At 29.5% G+C, this 24,897-nt stretch overlaps 1 protein-coding gene across 1 annotated transcript in view; it reads left to right on the top strand.

The window, feature by feature from the left end:
- The window catches only part of hob (hobbit), an 86,485-nt gene that overhangs the window by 305 nt on the left and 61,283 nt on the right, over positions 1 to 24,897 (top strand). The window contains exons 2-9 of the mRNA XM_067280262.1: positions 2,858 to 3,015; positions 4,151 to 4,196; positions 10,095 to 10,218; positions 13,483 to 13,833; positions 15,943 to 16,023; positions 20,545 to 20,656; positions 22,428 to 22,530; positions 24,752 to 24,863. Coding sequence (XP_067136363.1) covers positions 2,858 to 3,015; positions 4,151 to 4,196; positions 10,095 to 10,218; positions 13,483 to 13,833; positions 15,943 to 16,023; positions 20,545 to 20,656; positions 22,428 to 22,530; positions 24,752 to 24,863 — 1,087 coding nt within the window. The remainder of the gene's footprint in view (positions 1 to 2,857; positions 3,016 to 4,150; positions 4,197 to 10,094; positions 10,219 to 13,482; positions 13,834 to 15,942; positions 16,024 to 20,544; positions 20,657 to 22,427; positions 22,531 to 24,751; positions 24,864 to 24,897) is intronic.

Genomic DNA, 24,897 nt, shown 5'->3' with positions numbered 1-24,897 from the left:
ATAGCTTTAGTTAAGTAATAAATCCATTTTCTAACAGTGTTTTTTATTAAACAATGCTTGAACAATGAATAAATATTTAATTTATAATTTTTGCATTTAAATTATAGTTTGTGTGTATCAAAGAAGGAAATATAAAGTTAAAAAGTTTGTCCATAAATTTATCTATAGGCATATAGGACATAGAAAACCAAGATGTTAAGTTTTGTTTTACATATTTTGCTCTCTGAGCATTGAAATAGGCACTTTAATCATTGCCCTGATCATCCAGCTACCCCTTTGTAGACTTGGCCAAACCCACAATGGAGCAACTGGTTGGTGATGAACAGGGTTTGACACTGTTCTCTGTAAATTCCCATGGTTGTATACTTGGAGTTGATTCCAGGTCTTCTGGTTTGGCAGACTGATACCTTAACTGCCTTAGACATTCGGACATCTAAAATGTTAAGTTTTCTAAACATTTGAATAGAGTTAACAGAATAGCATATGAATAGCATTACAGAAAAATATTAATGCAATAAATATCATTTATCAACAGATTTTATTATACTTGTAATAATCAAACAATAATGCTTGATTAATTTTCAGAGTAGAATGCAACTAATTAAAATAACAAATACAAAGTAAGTTAAACTAAAGGTTAATCTGCAATCTTGTACTAAATATAATAATCATGTTAATTTTTAAGATTATTATTAAAATTTAATTTTTCTGAAATAAAAGAGCAATATGAAGGGGGACTGAAACATAATGTTTGATCTAGTGTAGAGATATACAGCCATATAGGTCACTATCGAGTGACCTGTGTGATCATCTATATTGATAAATGAGAATGTTTGTTCATTTACTATGCACTTCTAGACCATTTGGCCAATTTCTAAGAAACTATGCAGTTTCATTAATATACTACTAACTTAGATAATGTCATACATACCACCCTAAAATATTGATTGAATTTCTATGTATCAATTAATTTCTGTCTACATTGATTGGATTTGCTTGATCTACATGTAGTGTTATCTATTAGAAAAAAATTTAAAAAATAATAAACTAAATATAATTCATACAAAAAAGAATATAATTTTTAAAAAAGAAATCAAATATTCATTTAATTACTGTGACAATGGTATAGTGCAAAGTAAATGTGCTGTATTATTACTTTGATAGCACTCACCTGTTTGGAGTCGAAATTGTTACACTGGTTGGTACAATGTGTACCAGTTGGTACACATTGTACCAACTGGTTGTGGGTTTGTGCATTACTAACGGGCTGGCCACGTGGAGTTTTCTTCAAGTTAGTAATGCGTAAATAGGGGCCAGTTTCTCTTAAAACTCCTCCTGAGAGGCATTTCCCTCATCAGATTGCCCATGTGTCATAATGTCGTAACCAAATAAACCAAACTAATTGTAATAATTTTTCTATAAATTCACTATTTAAGAGGACTTACTTCCCGCATAGTTTCTAGGCATTCTGATAATGTTCTTAAAATGGGTTTTACCACATATATTTTTGAAATTTACAATTAATAATGCCAAGTGTAACAATTATTGCAAGGGGTACTTTATAAACTAGGGTGAAGCCAGGTGTCACAAGCTAGTATCTTTTAAATTAATTAGTCTGGAATTGAAAATTGGATGTAATACCCTATTCACACTGTACATTTTAAGCGGTATTAAGATTTAAGCAGAATTAAGTTAAGTCACATTGTCGAAAACAAGATTAACTACTTGTTCACACTAGGTAATTAAAGCAAATTATTCGCTTAGCCCTCAAGTGGGAGTACTCAATATTACATTTTAAATAAAATCAAACTTTTGCTTATTTTTCATAAATCATCACAAATTAATTTATATTTAGTAATTTAAAATATAAATAACTTATTTAAAATGCATAAGGAGTTAGTTAGGAATTATTAACATTTATTATCAGTGATGTCGTTGTTGGCAGCATGATTCTCTCAATGTTTATATCACTTTAGTGACAGAACTGTAATAAGAATGGATTCTCGACAGAAATTTATATTATTATTATTATTTAAACTTCTTGTACTGAAGCAGCATATACATACTAACAGAGAAGAGTATCATTTGTTCGAACATTTGTACATCTGCTTTCGCCATTATTTTTGAACTTGTGGCGGACCTCGGGGAAAGCTTGAAGCGACTTAAGCTTCTTTGAGAAAGCGATTTAAGCTGAGCCGGTTGTTGGTAGTTAAACCGGTTTAACGTTAAGTCAGTTCCGTTCATATTTCATATCTTAAGCTGGCTTAGTCATTTAAGCTGGCTTAAAATATACAGTGTGAATAGGATGTAAGGTTGGGTAGCATAATTGACAATATGTCTGCATGATAAACAGAATTTGTAGGATTGAGTTCCACTTTAAAATGATCATGTTCTCTTCCAGAGTTAACTAAATTATTAAAATTTAATTAAATTAATGTAATTATAAATTCTGTACAAGATGGTGGCTTAACTGCCTACCTTTAGTCCAAATTTCATAGTATTTATTTTATTATTAATTAATCATGTTCTAGCCTGAAAATTAATCTGGCATTATCATTTGGTTATTATAATGATTTGGACTTGGTTGTCTGAATGTATGTATAGTACAGTATACTATCTAAGGGTAAAATTTTATTATATACTTAACTGATCAATATTAACAAAGGAAAATTTTTTAACTATTCTGATCTGATTTAAAAGAAACATTGAAAATAATTTTGATTTTTTTAAATAAATATACAAAACTTGTATATATAACAGCACAGGATTGAGAGTTACTATAGAAAAAAATTACAAATATTTGCATTTTTTTAAGAGAGTATTTATTTTAGTAACTGTTATATTTCTGTATTTTCAGATCAAGATTTTCTTATGATATATTAAGAGGTTATAAATATATTTATAAAATGGAAGTGGAAAATATTAATTTATCTGTAAAGTTACCATCGTGTTATCCAATTGGCTGCGGTGTGAATCGTGGCAGTGTAACTGTAGAATATGATTTATGTTCTTTAGGTATGTTTCTTTGAATATAAGTTTTATATTTTAACTTTTTTCAAGTTTATTATTGTTTGTATAATTTCTATTATATACTCCATAATCACAGATATAACACCAAGAAGTCGTAATTTTCAAATAAAACTTGCTGTAAATATCATGTTCTCTTTAAGAATGCTTCATAATTCTAATTAGAATTATGAAATCTAAACTAAAGAGAATGCTGTTAAGTTTAAACTCCTTAAATTAACATTCTATGTTAGTATCTAACAATGATAAAAAAAAACATATAATGTAATGTTTGTTTAAAATTGTGACTTTTTTTAATAACAGAGTTATGGTAATACAGTTGTAATAATGTTTTTAATTTTATTTGATTTATTAATTAGATTGTCTAATATAATCTCAAAAATTTCAATTTAAAAAAAGAAAAATTTTTATATATATACAGTGTAATCTTGCTAATTTGACAAGCTTGTGACTGGAAGGGTGTTAGATTATCAAAACATTTGGATTACTAAGAATCAAGATGGATGAGGTAATTACTTATATAACTTCCATTTTCTTTCCCAATAAGAACATACTTGAAAACAAGGATGATTTGCCAACGGAGAAGCCTCCTGAAAGCACTTTTATGGGACTCTGGCCCCTATTTACAGTACATGTTAGACATGCTAATAAAACCTGGAAACTCCTATATGGTCCACTCCACTTGTTGGTTGGGTGTCCATGATTGACTACTAGCATTCAGTTATTTTATCCATTTGACTAGTGGTGGGCTGTCTTTTTTCATCAATTACCAAATGTGTCAGTATTAGTTTGTCAAGTGTCCAGATTATCAAGATTCACCTGTAAATATATTAACTTTTTTACAAAAATTATATTTAAAAAACTCAATGGAGACAAAAATTAATTTAAGTGAATTTTGATCCAAAATTTATTTTAAAATTTATAAATCTATTTGTATTAGTTGAATATCAATAACTTAAAATTGAATAAAACCCAAAAAGAAATATAATAAGTTTTATATGATATTTTTGATTAGATAGATTCATTTTTTAATCTTTTTTGTAGTGATATCAAGTATAATGATATCACTACAAAATTTCTACTAATTACTACAACTAATTACTCTAATTACTACTTTAATTAGATGATGACAGAAATATCTCCTCAGATGTTGGTATTGGAATCTTAAAGTAAGAAAATATTTAATTTTATTTATTTTAAAATATAATTTATTAGTAATATAAAGCAGTATTATTTAAGACTTTTCATTGGTTCTGCTTTCAAAATTTGATTCCGTTATAAAATATTCAGTTATTCGTAATGCCATAATGTAAATTACTTATGAAAGTATATATGCCTCATCCAAAATGCCTAGAGATGCCCAGGAGAATGTCTTCCAAAACATAATACCACCACTCCAAAAATACCTTAAAAATTGCATTAATCACTTTAATCTCTAATGTTTTCAGTTGTACTTAACCAACATTCTTCAGGATAAACTTACAAAATGAATTATGGTTGCATTCGAATAGAATGGAAAAATTTAAAACATTCCAGAATATGCATTTAAATGTTAGTACCAGATGTTATAAGTTATGAAAATACAATATATAAACTCAAAAAATAAATAAACAAAAATATAATTATATGCATAAAATAAAATATACAGGAGAGAGAAAAAGGTGTAGGCTGTGCAGTTTTTTTGTAATTAAAATACCTACATGTGTTTTAATTATACAAACTTTTAAAAATAGTATGAGGAAAATACATGGAAAAATAGTACAGTAGAGTCATTAATCCGAATCAATTGGGAACTGGGGTTGTTCGGATTAGTGATATGTTCGGATAACCGATTATGTACGAAAAAATATATTAACCTGTCCTGTTCGATGCTCAAATTTTTCTCCATTGCATGTCGCTTCGTGTTGAATTTTCGTCGATTTTAAGCCTAACGAAAATTTTTATAATAATAATCGAGGCTATTGTATTGTTAAAAATTATTTATTTATTTTGTACAAACAAAATAAATATATTGAAGAATATAAAAACATGAAAATTATACTTTAGAAGTAAATCTAGTATCAAAAACATTCGATTCGGCACGACACAGTCCGACTGAAAATCGTTCGGATAACCGGCGATTCGAATTACCGGGGTTTGGATTAACGACTCTCTGCTGTATTTTTCTTTTTTCCTTCTAGAACAGAGCTTGCTTACATGAAATTATTAAATTTAAAATTGATAGAAAAAGTTAAAGAATAATAATAATAATAATATTGTACAATAGTTTCAATTATTCAAGATAATGAGGATTGTATGAGAATACCTTGGATAATCAAAAACTCAGATAACAGAATCTTTTTGGTAAATTGTTAAATAAACTGGATTTGAATACATTAAATTATACAATATACTGTGTTTAAGGTTAAACCTGTTCATTGAATATAATGACTTAAATTATATGCAATAAATAAATTTAATTTAAAACTGTGTTTATTAAAGCAAATAAACATTGTATTAGAATTAAAATTTCTTAAATTTAAAAAAAAAATTTATCCTATCTTGAGAAGTCATTAAAATAAGTTTTTTTTTTTTTAAACTTCTAGAGCCATTTTTTAGTACTTTGCATTGCGGAACCTCAGTTTAAAGAGTCTCTGTTGTATTAATAATTTATGTAATTTTTGACATTTAATCAGGTTATGTAAACTTTGTTTATTGTAAATTTGTTTTATGAAGTTAGATCAGAAAATCAGAATAAAATTTTAATTGAAATTTATAACTCCAACAGTTGTTAATTGGTTTGTGAGTGAATTATGAGGATATTGAATCAGAATAATTGATATCAAGTATAAGAATCTTATTGTGTAATTCAAAAAATTTTTCTACAATTACACATTCCAGATTCTTATCTTTGATTTAGTGCAATCTATCTTGTCACTAAAGAGTGAGAAAGTTTTCCTTGTCTTGCTCTCTTATTATATTCAATTGTTATCTTTTGGCCTTTAGAAAGCAAGATAAAAACATTAAAAATTGTTTTCTAAATAGATATTCAATAATATGCATAATTTTGAAGACAAACACAAAAATAATTTAGAATTTTTTCAATATATTTTTCTTATGCTACAGGAACATAGTTAAACAGTAGTGGAGCTTTCCTTTATAGACTATTCACTGCTTAAAACTAAATGAATTACTATAAAAAATATGTATATGTATATATATATATATAACATATACACATATACATATTTTTTTAATACGAAATCCTAGTACTAAAAGAAAGAACTTTTACTTTTAAAAGTAATTCATTTAGTTTTAAGCAGTGAATAGTCTATAAAGGAAAGCTCCACTACTGTATATATATATATATATATATGAAAATGGATGGTTTGAATTTTTATATATTTTCATAATATATAAAAATGTGAACCGTGTATTCGCATTTTTTTACTGGATGCTCTCTTTGATGATTAAAAAAAGTATTTTATCTGAGTCGTTTCAATCATTCTTGTGTATTGTCAGGAGTAAAGATGAATAGCAATAGGAAAAAGCAAAGTTTTTGAATTGAATTCCAAATTGAAATTCCAAAATCACATTGGAGACCTATATGAGTTTTAATCCATTTTCACACGAAAACAGATGATTATTCGGAAACCAGAATTTGGAGAAACTCGTAAGCGTAATCGACTGAGATTGGATTCGTCTATTAAGAATTGGCAAAAAAAGTTCCCGATTGTTTAGCTTTACGTGAACAAATTATGTTGTCGATTTTACAAGATTTTTTCTTAAAGTTTAAAATGCCAGTAATTTTTGCGGGACAATGTGTGCATTTACGTGCATTTGATATATTTATTTGTGATTAAATGAAATAAAATTAGAATTGTATTAATAAATCTAATTTTCTATATTTTGATCTTTAAAGTCACACCTTGTCCTATATGCGAGATTGTCTTAAACGCGAGTAAATATGATATATAGCAGGCATGGGCAAATGCGGCTCTTTTTGAGTTACATGCGGCTCTTGCTGAAAGTATTAATTTCTGTTTTTTATTATTATTTTTGTAATTTTGTAAAATATGTCTAAAATATAAATCGAACTCACTTGTGCCTATTGACCGGTGTGAAATAAATAACTTCAATTCAACGAACGTTTTCTGGACGCCTTCCGTGTCCTTCTTCAGGTTAACTGCTGGATTCTATTATTTTTAAAAAACTGCGTTCCGATCTTTTAAGAACAAATTCAAATGAAGATAGTTCGAAAGCGCGATGACCATCGCGCATGCGCTATATCTGTCGTGCTCCTTGTCGTACTGTATCATATTCTTTTTAATCTTTTTATTCTTTTTTATCTTTGGGTCACATGATTTCATGTGTTATCGGACCCAAATAAATCTTTATGCATCCTCTTGTAATAAAGTTTGCCAAGCAAGCGAAAGAGTTATCTCGTCGCGTGAATTAATGCATGTTGTTTTAGTTTGCGCTTTATGTATCTCTATCGCTTCCAGCCATTTGAGGTGTTCCATCCGAGTCGTTTTAGTTATTAGCGTGGCCCCCGCGAAGTCCACATTAATGCCCGGTTCAGAAGCGTACACTGCAAGCGACGTGGTAGCTCTGTTGTATCTTATATCCGCCTCATGTTCTTTAACCCTGACTTCCATAGAGCGTTTCGTTGATCCTATGTAGATCAGATCCCTATTAAATCTCTCGTCCTTTATCGGGATTCGGTATACGCCTGCCATTCTATTCGGGTCCGATGGGTCCTTTCCGTTACGTAACAAAGTGTAAATGGTTGGGCCTCTCCTATAAGCAACGGTGACCTTACGTCTCCTTGCGATAGACGCGTATACGGATTTCAAGGTCGGGTTATATGTGATGGGTATTCTCTCCACCTCCGTATTTTGGTTGTTACTTTGTGCCACTGCAGGTGCGTTTTGGCTCATTCGTGCTCTTTGGCGTTCCGCCATTCTTGGAATAATGTTGCGGTAGCCGTGTATATCCGCAATCTTCTCAATATGTTTCAACTCTTTCTTAAGCGCTTGTTGAGTGGAAGAGTGCGTGTATGCCCGTCTGACCAATGGGAAGTCATGGGAAGTCCACTGTCAGGGGACTTGTGTGAGTTGGTGGTGAGACAACTCGAATCCAAAACACTCCCGGGATTCACCAACGATATCCTACTATACAGACGTTATATAGATGACGTCATCATCGTATGGAAGACAACACCGAACTTGGCGCAATTCGTAGAAAAGATGAATGATAACACGTATGGTCTGTCAATCGAAGTTGAGCAACATAGTGATACCAATGTGCATTTTTTGGATGTGGATATCAGGATTGACTCGCACAACATCCATACCTCTGTGTATCGCAAACAATGTGCAAGCCCCACATACATCCCGAGTGACTCATGCGACCCGATCCAATACAAAATAGCAGCATTTAGATCATTGGTCAGACGGGCATACACGCACTCTTCCACTCAACAAGCGCTTAAGAAAGAGTTGAAACATATTGAGAAGATTGCGGATATACACGGCTACCGCAACATTATTCCAAGAATGGCGGAACGCCAAAGAGCACGAATGAGCCAAAACGCACCTGCAGTGGCACAAAGTAACAACCAAAATACGGAGGTGGAGAGAATACCCATCACATATAACCCGACCTTGAAATCCGTATACGCGTCTATCGCAAGGAGACGTAAGGTCACCGTTGCTTATAGGAGAGGCCCAACCATTTACACTTTGTTACGTAACGGAAAGGACCCATCGGACCCGAATAGAATGGCAGGCGTATACCGAATCCCGATAAAGGACGAGAGATTTAATAGGGATCTGATCTACATAGGATCAACGAAACGCTCTATGGAAGTCAGGGTTAAAGAACATGAGGCGGATATAAGATACAACAGAGCTACCACGTCGCTTGCAGTGTACGCTTCTGAACCGGGCATTAATGTGGACTTCGCGGGGGCCACGCTAATAACTAAAACGACTCGGATGGAACACCTCAAATGGCTGGAAGCGATAGAGATACATAAAGCGCAAACTAAAACAACATGCATTAATTCACGCGACGAGATAACTCTTTCGCTTGCTTGGCAAACTTTATTACAAGAGGATGCATAAAGATTTATTTGGGTCCGATAACACATGAAATCATGTGACCCAAAGATAAAAAAGAATAAAAAGATTAAAAAGAATATGATACAGTACGACAAGGAGCACGACAGATATAGCGCATGCGCGATGGTCATCGCGCTTTCGAACTATCTTCATTTGAATTTGTTCTTAAAAGATCGGAACGCAGTTTTTTAAAAATAATAGAATCCAGCAGTTAACCTGAAGAAGGACACGGAAGGCGTCCAGAAAACGTTCGTTGAATTGAAGTTATTTATTTCACACCGGTCAATAGGCACAAGTGAGTTCGATTATATGTTTATACAGCCCGGTGTGTAGGATGATGAATGAAATTATGTCTATTAAAAAATTCATTATTTGTTTTACATTATATTTATATTATATAATAAAATCACGCGCTTTACCATACTATCCGCCACCACAGTACAGAACTGCGGCTCCCATGCATTTTGCAAAGCCTACATTTCGGCTCCCACTGAACTCTTGCTTGCCCACCCCTGATATATAGCAATAAAAGTCTACAATGAAAATATGTTTAGGTATATTTTTTCCTGCATTTTTGTAATTAATTATGATTAATTTGATTAAAATGCAAAACATTTCATTTATAAATATTACAATGATCTCACACTTTAATTTTAACATTCTTTTTTATTTGTATTTTAAACAATTAATTTTAGTAAAATTTTAATTAAATAGTAAAATTTATTCTAAAAATTATAAGATGACAAAAAATTGTGTTATTTAACTGTAAATTACCTTCAACAGGAAAATATTTAACACTCCAATACCTTATTTTTGCTGAGAACAGGTTGACAAAGTTTGTGTTTGTTTGTTAAACATTTTCTCAGTAAAGATAAGGTGTTAGTGTGTTAAATATTTATATTTAAATTTTTTATTTAATTTTCTAATGAAGATAGATGAATTTAATTAATTGTTTTTATGTAGTTCTGAATTATTACTGGAAGCATCTTGGTGTAGAATTGGTGAAGCAAGGGAAATATTAAATGAAGAAATATTCAATGATCATGTTTGGAATAGTCCTTTCACATTAGGATTATTAATTCTAAAAGTATGTTGTTTAATGTGCTTTTTTAGAAGTGATTATTAACGAACAATTTTGTATGAAAATAAATTTATAAATGAATAGTTAAAATTTAGATATAGATCCATTAATTTTAAAATCCAAACAATTTTTTTTAGCAAGATAAATATAAATAATTAGAATCTAATTATGATTAACAATTATTCTAGTTTGATTTCTTACCAATTAATATTAAACTGATAATGTTGTAAGATTTGGAGGATTTGAAGTCAAACCTAGACTAGATCCTTATGATTTATTATGGGCAGTATGAATCGGGGCATCATTTTTCAACGTTTATTTGTGTTACTTGACTATGATAGGCTGATCTACGAAATGACTGAATTGTGATAGATCATACAACCTGTGATATGTTGATGTCTTGAGTTACTCAGTTAATTAATGATGATAGTAAAGATTTTACAATATAATAAAAAATGATATAATTAAAAGTGTGACAAAGATCAATTATAATAATTTAGTAAATTGTTTAATTTTTGACAACTAATGAGTCAGTGTATTTTTATCATTTTGAAATTTGTTGAAATGTAAGAAACTTTTTATTTAGAAAATATTAGATTATTAAATGTAAATATGGAGAATTATAGATGTGTAAAAAGTATCATTGTACAGCCAGACTTCCATATTTGCAGGATCTGTGTTTTCAAATTTGTGTTTTCCTAGAGATGGATGCAAAATTTATCATACAAAAAGCTTGGCTGCTGCTTGTTGCATTCATCCCAAGTGATGGAGGAAGCATGTTTTTACTATCACAGTAAGCATAATCCAAATAGAACAGTGTATTGACTACGTTTTGTTTTGTGTTTTGGGTTACATGTATCTGCTGAATATTTTGTTGAGGGGGTGCTGTCTGATTGTTGTGGCTGTTGGAGTGAATTTTTTTCCTCCAAAAAAAATTTTCTGGATTGAATCTTTGATTATTCCAATATGTAAAAAAGGCAATAATTTTTGGGGTCATACACATCAGCCTTTATCTTTGGTTTCTGTAATTGGTAAACTATTTGTCTTTAAATAAAAAATTAGAGGATTGGATTATTAAATATGATAATTTGTGCCAGGAGCAAGCAAGTTTTTGACCTGGCCAATCTGACCAGGATCAAATTTGTATTAAATGCATTGGTGCAATTGAAATTGCAAGATACTCGGCTAACAAACTTTATGCTGTTTTTGTATATTTTAGATCTGCTTTCAATACCATTAATCATAAAGTTTTATGGTCTGTATTAGAAAGAATGGGTATGAATAAACAGTTTCTTGGTCTTATGATTGACATATACTCCAAAGCCCTCATTTCATCTAAAATCTTTACTCTTGCAAGAGTAAAGATTTTAGCTAAAATGACTGATTCATTTGGTATTGACATTGGAGTTTTGCAGGGTGAGATTCTGAGCCCACTGCTTTTTAATTTATATGTTAATGGTCTGATACAGTGATTCTCAACCACTGTGCCCACGGCACTTTAGTGTGCTGCGTTTGGAAATTGTAAACAGTGTCTGCCGGTAGCTGCCAGTAGTTACCAAGGCGTTTAGAAAATGTGACCAAAACAACCAACCGGTGATGTCATTGGTTGTCCTGCAGTAGTTATCGAAGTAACTGTGTGTGCTGCCAAATTTTTAAATTATTAAAAGTGTACCATGACAAAAAAAAGGTTGAGAATCACTGGTCTGATAGTTCAACTTGCTAAATCTGACCTATCTGGGATTTCTCTGGTCAAGTTGAGTTACATGTTCTAATGTATGCTAACAACACTGTAATTCTTACTGATATTCCACAAATATTACAAAAGAAAATCACAATTCTAGAGAAATTCTGTTGTGACTATGGATTAACTATAAATGTCTCAAAAACAAAAGTGATAGTGTTCAAGGTGGGTCGTAGATTATCACCTAGAGAGAGATGGTCTTTTAATAATTATTTTCGTCATCTGGACAGTTTTTACAGGCTAAAAATTATAGTATTTGTAAGGCTAAAATGGCACTGGGTTCTATGGGGCCTATTCTTTCAAAAGCTAAAATTAATTCTGCTCATATTTATATAAAATGATTTCACTCAATGATTTCATCTGTACTACTTTATGCTGTCCCTGTATGGGCAATTACTTATCACAATAAAATGGAAATTGTTCTTGCTTTATATCTTCGAAGAATTTTCATGCTATTCCATAAAATTCCAGCTTATATGTTGCAATTGGAATTTGGTGTTTCTAGAATATTGGTATTAATAATAAAAGTAATAGTTTCTTTTTGGATTAGAGTATTGAAACTACATGATAACATGTTAAAGTAGCATATAACAAACTGTATAAATTGTGTTTAATGATGGATAATTATACATATAACTGGATGTTGGCATTGAAAGATCTGTTTGCAGTAACTGTAGTTTGCAAACATATAAAACTTGGGAACACATTTACTCAAAAATATAACACTCACAAATGATACATGTGGAAAATTTCACATTATGCCAAAAACTATACAGCACATCACTTCTGGTTGCAAGCTCTTGGCACAGACAGATTATTTACGTAGATATAATCAAGTAGCAAATATAATACAACAAGAGCTTGCAAACAAACAAATTATTAGATATCCACAAACTACAAATACATTTCACAGACAGTATTGGAAAACAACATGTACAAAATGTACTATGAAAGAGCCATAGTCACAGATAAAACAATTTACCACAACAGACCAGACATCACACTCATTGACAAATTAAATTACATACATTATAGACATATCCATTCCAAACACTCACATTGTACAAAACATATGCACTGAAAAAATCAGCAAGTACACAGAACTTGCCTAGGAAATAAAGCATCTGTGGAGGATAGATAAGGTTATTATACCTGTCATTCTCTCCTCTATGGGTGTCATACCACACACACTACACAAAAGCCTGGGAACATATCACAGTTGAATAGAAATACATACATCACACTAGAGAAGGCCACCATATTGAATACACGTCATATTGTTAGGAAATTCCTGAATACAGACACACAAACTGACACACTTTAATTTTTGTCTTGTTTTGGTTGCTATGCCTTGACTAGCATAGTCAAGGCATACCACACAGTAACCAATGCCAACTGAGTATAGCCTACTAAACTCAACATAATAATAATAATAATGTGTTATTTTAGATTTATATCTAAATATATGTTAATATAAATCTAATTATTAATATACTATGTAATAAATATATTCTTAATTTTTTTAAAAGGTTTGGAATGATTCTGCATCTGCATTTAGCATTCAATGCAAAATGGAGAGAACAAAGCTCGAATGGTCTCCATCACTATCAAAGAACATTCAAGAAATATCTTTATATTTTAAAAAGTCAAGCAGTTGTTTAGACAATAAGATTATTCAGAGAGAAAAAGAAAAAAACTCTTCTGCCATACATTTTTCTAATGTAGAACTAAAACTGAATAGCACTGACATCTTTGCTGTTAGTAATGCTGGAACAGTTCTGGCATTTAGAATAGATTCCTTCATTGTAGAAAAGTCAATTTTAAGAATGCAATTTGAACTCGACGGATTAAAAGTACAACATTTTATTCAACCTAAAAAGGTAAGAATAACAACAATTCTTAATCAAAATATTTAAATAATGTGTCAAAAATGAAGGTGTGATGACCAATACATCTTTAACAGTAGGTAAAGTTTGAGAATCCCAATGTTTTTGGCTAGTTAGTTAGTTGGTCATCATCAAGTGTGATCAAATATAAGAGGATTCTTGTTAACTAGGTTGAAAACATTAGCTCTTTTCCAACCTTACCATTGTTAAAAGTGTATTAGTTTATTAAATTAATTACAGTGGTTAGTGGTTAGTGGTAAGATATAATAAACTTTAAGATTGTTGCAAATGTCAATTCACTAACATTTACCATCATTTTCTTTTGAAAAAAGTTACATTTCTGTAGGTCTTTATCCAAATGTAAGATTAAAATTGTAATATTAATGTATTTATCAGAAGGAAGAGTTGTTATTTAAATCATCATTTAATTTGAATAGAAGCATTTGAGCACAACAAATTCTGCAGATCATTATTTAATTTTTATTTTCTCTTTATATACTGTGATTTATTTAGTTGATAAAATATCAACTATAATATTAAACAGTAGGATTTCAATGAAAATTTAAATAAAAAGACGTGAAATAAATTCACTTTTGCCTAAACGAACTAGATTTATTCATTTTGAGCATTGAACACAAGACCGTGTTATTTATCAAACACCTGGCTTTTTCCACCTTATTAGTGACACTAGGTGTTATTTACGGTACATTCACTCGTTTAGGGCATTTTGCGAGGGGCAAAATGCCCTAAACGAGTGAATGTACCCGTAAATAAAACCTTGTCTCAACTAATAAAGGTGGAAAAAGCCAACGTTAATTCCTTTCAGTCAACGTTAATTCCTTGAACTCAAGGGTGTGCGTGTACAGCACAAATTCGGATGCCAATTTTACCGTGACAAATGTACAGAATCCACGTACAGCTGATTAAAATATAAAATTTTAAAAAATATATAAACATAGCCAGGTGTTTGATAAATAACACTGTCTTGTGTTCAATGCTCAACATACAGTAAAAACACGGTTTCAAGAACATTTAAACTAGATTTATTCAGTTAACTTATGACATAGAGAATAAAACTGTCCTAATACAACCTAGTTCTATCGTAACACATGTTTCTTTATATTCCAGGAATCTAGTTAGCAGTATCGATTTTATTAATGTTCAATGCACACAATAATAGAACTGTTACTTTAATGTACTGTATAGCATGATACAGATACATCAATAGTTATGCTTGTGATTTGTTTTTAAAAAACAATCATAGAAAATGGAGTGAATTCAGTTTCATGAAAGAAAATAAATTCAATTTTTGTGCATTTCTTTAAAATTTCATTTTTAATATATTATAATTTTAATTTATTTATATTTAATACTAATTCTTTTATAATTTTAACATTTTGTATGTACATTTTATTTAACTTAAAAAACTCAAAAAAAACCTCACAATTCAGAAAGAACTTTTGGTGAACAAACATTTTGATCTTTGGGAGTAAGCACAAAATTTCTATGTCGATCTTATCACACAGGTACACTATTTTATGAATAAAATAGTCTTTATTTTGTACAACAAAAATGCATTTGGGCTATTTGCTCCTCTTCAGTCCTTACTGTACAAATTGATAAAACTAAACTGATATTTAAAAGTGACTGCTGGAGTAACAAAGTATTTAAAACAAAGGGGTAAATACTAGTAAAACTGTAAAACATAAAAGTTAAAACTTGCTAAAATAGTAGAAAAACATGTAAAACCTTTAAGCATTTCTGTTGTACAAAATAAAGTCTATTTTATTCATCAAATAGTGTTTCTGTGTGATAAGTTCTACATAGCAATTTTGTGCTTATTTCCAAAGAACAAAAGAAAGAACAAGAAGCAATTAAGTATTAAACATTTTGACCGTTTTAAACAGATGTCATCAAGTTTAAAACTGTACTTGACTAGGGTTACAGGAGATGGGATATATGTGTTAGAGTGAAAATAAACATTAGTAAGTATGACAGATACAGGTTGACATTAAAGTTAGCAATTCTTATTGACTGTTAAAGTTTAAGTTATATTTATCTAGTTAAAGAAATTACTAATGTGTACATTTATTTATTTTTCAGCCTTTTCAGTGCCTAAAATCTTCAGAAATAAAGAACTATGTGCTAAATTTCAGAACTGTCAAGTTTGATTATGAAGACAAAGTAATTTGTTTTACATAAAACCTTTTGTTCATTGTTTTATGTTTTTAATCATATATATATTATAATTTATATTATATTATATATTATTATATTATATTTACTTTATATATTATAAAGTAAAAGCTTTCAACATTTAAGACCAGTTTTATTGATGAGATAATGTAATAATTTTAATCTGTGTAAAATAACACTGCACAACAATGAAAATGTTTTGGGCTCAAAATTAGCATATTCTTATGAATTTCCATCTGCTGAATTCAAAAATCATCATAAAAATGACCGATTAGCTCTTGCTTTGGAGATACAGTGATATGTCATTTTTTAGAGTCTACATTTCTATTTTGAGGAAAATTTATTTTTTAGGAGTTGTCACACCTCTCAACTGACATAGCAAAACGTTTTCTGTAGTTTGTAGGTTATAAACAGAATAAATGTAGCTATGACTCTGAGTTTAATATTGCTTCTGTTTTTCTTGGTTAATATTCCTGGTTTTGGAGTGCTTAAGTGTAAAGCTTAGTTCACACTGAGTGAATAGTGAAAGAGAATGCGAAAAGCGAAAAGCGATTTTTATTCGCTTAGCGAAATTGACTCTACAACCAAAAGCGAAAAGCGATTGCGAGTTTTAAGGAGCCAATCATTTGCAAGCAAGAGAAAACGTCATCTTGAAAAACAAAATGGCCGCTTCCGATATTCTGTCATTAACCATGTTTGTTTATTTATCGAGAATGAATGATACATCAAAAAGAAAACGATGCTGGGTGAGAGGAATATTAAAAATCCGTAATTACGACATTTACTCTATTGCGTAGGAAGTTTCTGTAGCCATATTGAAAACAACAAGAACCACGTGACAACTAGCGGGAATACGATTGGTGGCGAAATTTTTTCGCTAGCGAAAAAGCTCGACGATTCCGAACTTCAAAGCGATTCGCGAAATGGTAAAATTTGCCGGAAACGACGTCATGTCTGACGTGTTATTTGCTCTATTTTTCGCTTTCGCCAGCGAATCATGTTCAGTGTGAACTAAGCTTAATACTGGTTATACCAAAATGCCACAAAAATGTGTAAATTTAGTGAACAATTTTTGTTATATTTGTAGTGAAATAACATTTTCATCACAGAAACACAATCTGATGCCTCTCGTGAAGACTGCCTATCACCATTATTTTGGTATGAAGGTAGGGGCAGCAAAAGTCATGGGCTCCACATATATGCTGCAACTCTTGTTCAGTTATACTAAGAGAATGGCTGAAAAATAAAAAATGATCTATGGCTTTTGCTGTGTGTAAGGTTTGGCAGGAGCCTACAAACCGTATAGACAACTGCTATTTCCACTTGACTCCATCTATAAAGGCAGGATTGTTCAATGAAGAAAAAAAAAAAACAGTTCAATACCCAAATCTTTCATTTGCTATTCAACCTATTCCACATTCAGATATTTACCAGTTCCTACTCCACCCCAACATTATGAGCTTGAAGTAGAAAATGAAGAAAGTGTGGGACAGAAGAACCCAACAAGCCTTCCACATTCCATGATCCTGATTTTGAGGTAAAAGATGATACACCACAGACTGAGTTAAGCAGAATTGAGTGATCTCATTTAAGATCTAGACTTGTCAAAGAATAAGGCGGAACTTCTAGAGTCAAGACTACAGTAATGGAATCTTCTCCAATGTGATGTCAGGGTCTCACAGTACAGTGAACGTCAGAGGGATCTGCTTCCTTTTTTGAGAAGAAAAATAATCTGGTTGTTTGCTGTGACGTTAATGGCTTGATGAAATGTTTGAATTTGAAATTCAAACATTTTCAAACGTTCAAAAGCACTTTCAATGTTGTTAGCATATGTAATTAAAATGTATTGTTTTCTTTTAAGCCATTAAAATCACATACTGCCACCTATTGTATATCACAGAAACTAGAGCTAATAAAAATTTTTCTTTGTCATATTCGATTTTCTCACCCAAAAATTAGTAAGATTTCACTCATGAAATAAAGGAAACATTCAAAAACATTTTTTTTTGTTGTGCAGTGTAATGGGAGTTTTCAATATAAGTTATATTAATGCTAAAATATAAAATTATAACATTTGTTTGAATGGTAAAATTTTATTGATTATGCAAATATTTTTACTTTAGTTATAGCATGAGCAGTAGTATGAGTTTTAATCTCAATTTTAGAATAAACTGTCAGCTAAGTTAACTGGTCAATTTTAGGCAGTTAAAACTTATTCTGTAGATTAGCAAAGAAACAAAATGACTGATTGGCTCAGTTTTAATGTGGATGATCTTAGTTTAGATTATTTAAACTAATCTTAAAAAAAGATCAGATCTTATAATAATGTATAGCAATTGTAAATCTCAAGAATCTTATTTTGATTTAAAAAGTTACAATTTTAGATTAATTGTCAGAGTTTAATGAAATGCAGTTAATATAATGTAATAATTTCTCATTATAAGGTGATTAAATTAAAATATTGTGGATAGTATATACTAAATCTAAGATATATATATATTAGTCAACATTCAAATTCCTCCCATGCTTTTGCTTGCTTAGTTTTTGCTCCTCCATCTTGTTTACCATTGCTTTTGATAATGTAACTGCAGTAAGAATTATTTTACTAAATAGTTGATATAGCTATCTGCTGAGTTATAGTAGATTACAAAGCCAATAAGATTAAATTTTCCTTTCTAAATTTTGTAATGTCAAACCAGATTTTTCAAATTAGTTAATAATAATTCTCAAAAAGTCAATTGCAAAATAAATACTTGGTAACTTTTACTCATTTATCTAAAGGTTTTAAAGAAGCCAAATTGTCATTTATCTTACTGATTTCTAGAATGATGAAATTTGCTAAAAATAATTAATGTATAGTCTTTATACAAATATTTTTTTATAGAATATATTATATTCTGTGTTGATTATGTTCTGTTAATTTAAAAAATTTTTTTTACTCAAATTTCTTTATTTGTGTATTATGGGTTATACCAATTACAAAGGGGAGTTACCACAAAATGACTTAGTAAGATAATAGTATACAGTTATTATTTTCAGTAATTACAACAACATTAATTGTAATATCTACTCCTGAACTGCAGGAGAGCTATCCTGCAGTAGACATTATTATTTCATAAAGAAATTATACAATTTTAACACAAATGCTGAAGAGCCTTGGTAAATCAATCGATATACATCAGTCTTTGAAGAACAATTTTCCAAGTAAGAGAAATCAAATTTTTCTCTAATAACCACTAATTTACTACATTTGCAAAGAATATGAAAAATTGATATTAGCTCTTGACATATTGTACATTTTGCATTATTTATTTCAAAAAATTTGATTCTAACATTATATAAAACTGTTTAGTCTTAATTGCATAAAGAACCTTTTGACTTTAAATGGCAAATTAGAATAGATGTATCCATTTGATGGCAGAAAAGATAGGTTGACGGATCTATGAAACTTTCTGTATAGATTGGTTTTTGTAATCAATTCAATTATTGTAAATACTATTCCTCTGAATATTTAATAAAAAAAAAACCAATCCTGTTTTGTGTAATCCAACAAAATATGAGAAACTCCATTTCTTTCCAACATGTGACTAATTTTGCAAATCAATTATTAGTATATGATCTCTTCAATTTGAAAAAAAATTCTGTAGGAGAATTAACTTCACTTTTCTTTAACTGAAAGTCAAGTTCAAGCAAAAATCCATAATCTTATCAAATTCATTTATTTCTGCTAAATTTTGATTTACCTCTATTGGATCTTCACTTAAAGCATTTTTAGTTTGTGTACAAAACATAGTAGTCAAACTTGCTGACTTAGACACTTTTGTAGCATTATTACTTCGAGTCAAAGATGAATGACATCATTTCATTGAATTTAAAAATAATTTATATGTGAGTTAAAGCAAATTAAGTTTATTATTAAATCTAAACTACTTGCTAATGAGGATTTTATTTCAAAAATAATCTATATTATGCTACATATTTATAACAGTATTTATATATTATTTATTTAGTCATTTGTAGACTTTTGTATAGAAATTGCAATTATTAACTAATTAAATAAAAATAATACACAGACATTTCAGGTTGGATGCTACATGGATACATATGATAAGTTTACATAGAAGGAATTGACTTGATGATGCTGAAAAGAAATTGAAATTGTTATTCTTTCAATTCATAATAAATCAAATAATCAGATTTAAATGTTTTGCACAATGCATGATGGGGCATAACAAGCATCACTCATTTACAGCATTGTTAGAGCTACTTCTTGAAAATACATTTTTCATTTGATCATTCTATAGTTCAAGTTCTCAAAAGCTAATTGGAAATGATATTTTGCATGCTTTATGCAAAATGCATAAATTTTTATGGAAATATTTTTGTATTTTTATTACTTTATTCGGAAAATATAAACGACACTAATTAATCTTTCATAGGAAAGTTTAGTGTTTAGAATTTATTAAAAAATCATACAATTTGTCCATAAATATATTATTTATCTTATAGGAAACAAAGATTCAACTATTGAAAATCATTCAAATAAATTGGTCCACAACTGTCCATATGACAATATTTCATATTATAGAAGAAATGAAGAGTTTTAAAACCAAACTTGTAGGTGAGAAAAGAGAAATTTTATTTATCTGTAGAGATAATATAATCATATAAATTTTACATTTATATTTATTATTTTCAAGGATTTTCTTCAAAATGTTTTTTAATATGTAATCATAAGAAAATGCAGATTTTGGTATTTTTTTGTTAAATGAAATTTGTCATTGTTACCAGAATAGTTTGATGGTTAAATTATTACTTTGACAGTTGGATAGCTGAAATGACAAAGGCCTTATCACCAGGCTCTTTAGAGAAAATTATACTTGAGTCTGTGTCAATCTTGAAAATTTTTATGAATGGTTCGATTTGGATCTTCCATCATCTGATAAGGGCCCAAAACCACAATAGGCTTGTGTAAGGTCGCCGACTGGTGGAGATAGGGGACTTGAAAATCCACTCCTTGGCACCAGTGTAAGTTTGAGCAAAAATCCCGCTTCACTGACACCAGTGTGAGGTTGCTGACTCTTAGGTGGAATCAGTTAATCCCGCATCAGGATGAATCTAAGGGAAGTTTGCATGTGGGCTGTGGTGGAGGAGGCAAATGATGACAAGTGTTTTCACAAAAGAAAGCCGTTTATTTGATAACATTTATGCTTACATCGACACTTGTCAATTTCTCTTCTTTATAGTCCTTCAGAGTGAAGAGAACTTCGGACGCAGGCAGACGAGATAGGATCACTGGGCGATGCTGCTGATCGGTGAGATGGTGTTGCAGCGTACTAAGTGATAGCACAACACAACTTAATAGTCACAACTTTTTGCTTAATCCAGAGGAGACTGTCCTTTGACTTTTGAAGTTCCGATTTTTATAGTTTTTCTCCTACTGTTTGTATTTCTGATTGGCCCTCGTCCTATTCTTCACTTTCCGATTGGTCTTTCCTTTGTTTCCAGATGAAAACCAAGACCAACTTGGGTCACGGGTAAGGTCCGATTCGAGGTGTCTATTTGACACCTTTTTGTTGATTATGCTCGGAGATTGTTGATAAAACCATAAGACTCGCACTCATAATTTAACCCATTGTTTGTGATTTCTGATGTATTGGAACTTTAACGATCATACATTATGTTTTTCTATCCATCAAATCTTTCCCCTTTTCCGAAATTGTTTTCCCATATTGACTATTTATGAGTGCTTGTGTCGGAGTTCTACCTTTTGGTTTGACATTGACAGATCATTTAACATGTGTTGGAGTTGTCCTGGGACTCGTTTATATTTTGTGTCATGTTGTTTAAGGGTTTTTTTCTCTCTCTTTATTATATAATTTATCGTTATCATTTAAACACACAAATTCTGCAATTTACACGATTTCGAACGTCGTCTGAGACCTCACACTTGGATAAATAGTCTTCTTAGTACTTGTAGGATAGAAAGAGTTAAAGAATTGAAAAAAATTATTATATTAACTTATTGAAATTTTTAAAAGTATAGAATTTATGAATTAACAGTAGAATTTTTTAAAATTTGTTTTTGATAAACTGACTTCTATAGAAATTCTTTATATAATAAACAGGTCTGATGTAATGATATCATTTTGAAATGTATTTTATATTTATTCTGATATAATTAATTATTGATAAAAGTTGGTATTAAAAGATGCTATTAAACTATACAGTTGAGATTGAACTGATTTGTCATAAATTATTATGAAATATTTTTTAAATTAAAAATGCTAAAAAAATTATTGAACATTTTCATTTGATGAAATTATTTTTTGGTTTTAATTTTGAAGTTAGTTTTTATGTTATAAAATTCATTCATTTATTTCTTTTTTCAGGAAACACAATATCAAAGTCTCAAAGTAATGATAAAATGCTAAATTTAAGCATAAAAATCTGTGGAGAAATGTTAATAGAAGTCAAATTATCCAAAATTCATAGGTAAAGTTTGAAATTTGATTGTTATGTAATTTTATTGTATGTAACAGACAAATTTAACTGTATTTCATATTTTTTAATTTTAAAAATCTTTTTATTTATATGTATTTTCTTAGCACAATGTTGCCGTTGAGAACATACCACACAGGGAACACTTTCAGAGGAAAAGGTTGGTTTATTGGTGTGAATGGATATGCATTATCCGTTGCATATCCATTCACACCAATAAACCAACCTTTTCCTCTGAAAGTGTTCCCTGTGTGGTATGTTCTCAACGGCAACATTGTGCTAAGAAAATACATATAATAGAGAACAACAAGTAACCAAGATCTTTTTATTTATATTATAATTGGTAATTTGACAAGTTAAAATTAGGAACAAATTCTTAGAGTTCTTTTAAAAAGATTCAAGTTAATTTTGTTAAATTAAGATATGAAGTTTACAAAATCTTCGATTTACATTGCATCCAAGGCATAATTAATACACTTACCTTTGTGTAATGCATGGGACTCTACAGAAAATTTTCCAAAAGGCAAAGTTTCGAGACAAATAGTTACATCAATAAGTTTTTATTTATTTATTTAATTTTTGGTTTTTTTTTACGAGTATGTTATAGAATACAGTATTTCATCAAAGTTTTCATGGTCAAGGGTGTAAGGTTAAATATTTTGGTCACTTTTACAATTATAAATTGTGCAATGTTTTATTTGATACCAAGGGGAGGGCAAGGCCCCATTTGTCTCGTCTGTCAATGTCCATTGTGTAATGATACTATAACAATGTACAAAAGCTTATTTCTTTGTACACAAAAACTACACTAGCATTATTTATATAAACTGTTAGCAGACATTTAATTTTTTAAAGTTTAATTTATATTTATCTTTAACAATTTACCATACTTAAATGCATTTAGTACTTCTTGTAGACATTCCTTTACATGTGTCTACTGAAAGTGTTACTGTTATAATGCATTCTATTCTGCATTCCAATATTTTAAATTGAAAATCTGTTATGGAAAACATAAAGCATGTTAAAGTTTATTGTATGATAAGTGAATGATATACAATGCACTCTTGCTAATCTGAACTTGCCCTTATCCAAACTTTACTTAATTTAAGACAATTTTGTTTATTTTTCCTGAAAGATTCCAATGAAAACAAAAAGAAATCATAGATTATTTTTTAAAAACATGACAAATTTTTAAAATTAACATGTACTACATATTTTTGTACTAAAGTTTGAAATAAATTTATAAGTGTTTTTTAAATATAAGTATTTGTTTTTAGCCCTTTGTGACTTCCTTTCTTTATATATAGCATCACTAATCTGAACAATCTCATATGATTATTAATTTGGATTTACAATTTGGTACATAGTGATATGTCTGTGGCTTTGAAGAATTTACAATTATAACTCAATTTATCATATATAAAGAATTGTTTTACAAAAATAATAAGGTAATATGGTTATGTATTTTGAAAGATTGAATTTTAAAATATTTCCTTCTTTTAAAGACTCCATTATGTGTATAATATTGTACATAGAATTGATAGTTGATCATCTTAGTAATGATGAGTACAAAATGACAAAAATATTTATTCTGTCATTTAAAAATAATTAATTTCTTAAATATCATTAATATTTTATAAAATACCTCAATATTTAAGATGGTCATAAAGTCTGGAAACAGACAAATATATATAATAAATTGTTTATTGATATTACGTTATAATATATGATGTGTTCAATTCATTCTCTCTCATTAACAATTGATGGTATAGTTGGTGTATTGTACAAAACTGTAATGAATGCAGTGCATCAAAATGATATTTCTGTTGATCCAGATTATTCTGACTTTATGGCTATTTTGTATAAAATTTTTAAAAAATTTTTCAAATGGATTTCATATAATTTTAAATAGCAATTAATTTGGTAAGTATCTCACATTTGAAACTGATGTTAATTTTATTAAATTTAAATGTGAAGTTTACAAAATCTTTGGTTTATAAACTTTTAAAACTGGTTTACAAACTTTGGTTTAAAATTCTGTTGAAACTAAATTATTTTATTAAAAATGTTAATTAAATTTAAAAACAGAATAAAATGTGTAATTTTAAATTCACGTTATCATTTAAATTATTAAAATAATTATTATGTTAAATGATTGATCATTATTTAATAAACAATGTAACAAGTAAATATTAAAATTTTAATTTTTTTATAGGTTAGTTGTTTCCTCTAATGATTTATCAATAGCTTTTCTTCACAATCGTTCAAGTTTTCAAGCTGAAAATCTCAATATTTGTTTTAATGATTATGATATATTTATTTTTAAGGTAACATTTTTATTTGTTACTATTTCAATATTAT

The sequence above is a fragment of the Centruroides vittatus genome, unplaced genomic scaffold (assembly GCF_030686945.1).
Source record: "Centruroides vittatus isolate TY-2023 unplaced genomic scaffold, ASM3068694v2 contig_882, whole genome shotgun sequence".
In the NCBI taxonomy this organism is placed as follows: Eukaryota; Metazoa; Arthropoda; class Arachnida; order Scorpiones; family Buthidae; genus Centruroides; species Centruroides vittatus.
Note: the sequence above shows the minus strand (reverse complement) of the source record. Positions and strands in the feature narration are given on the sequence as shown.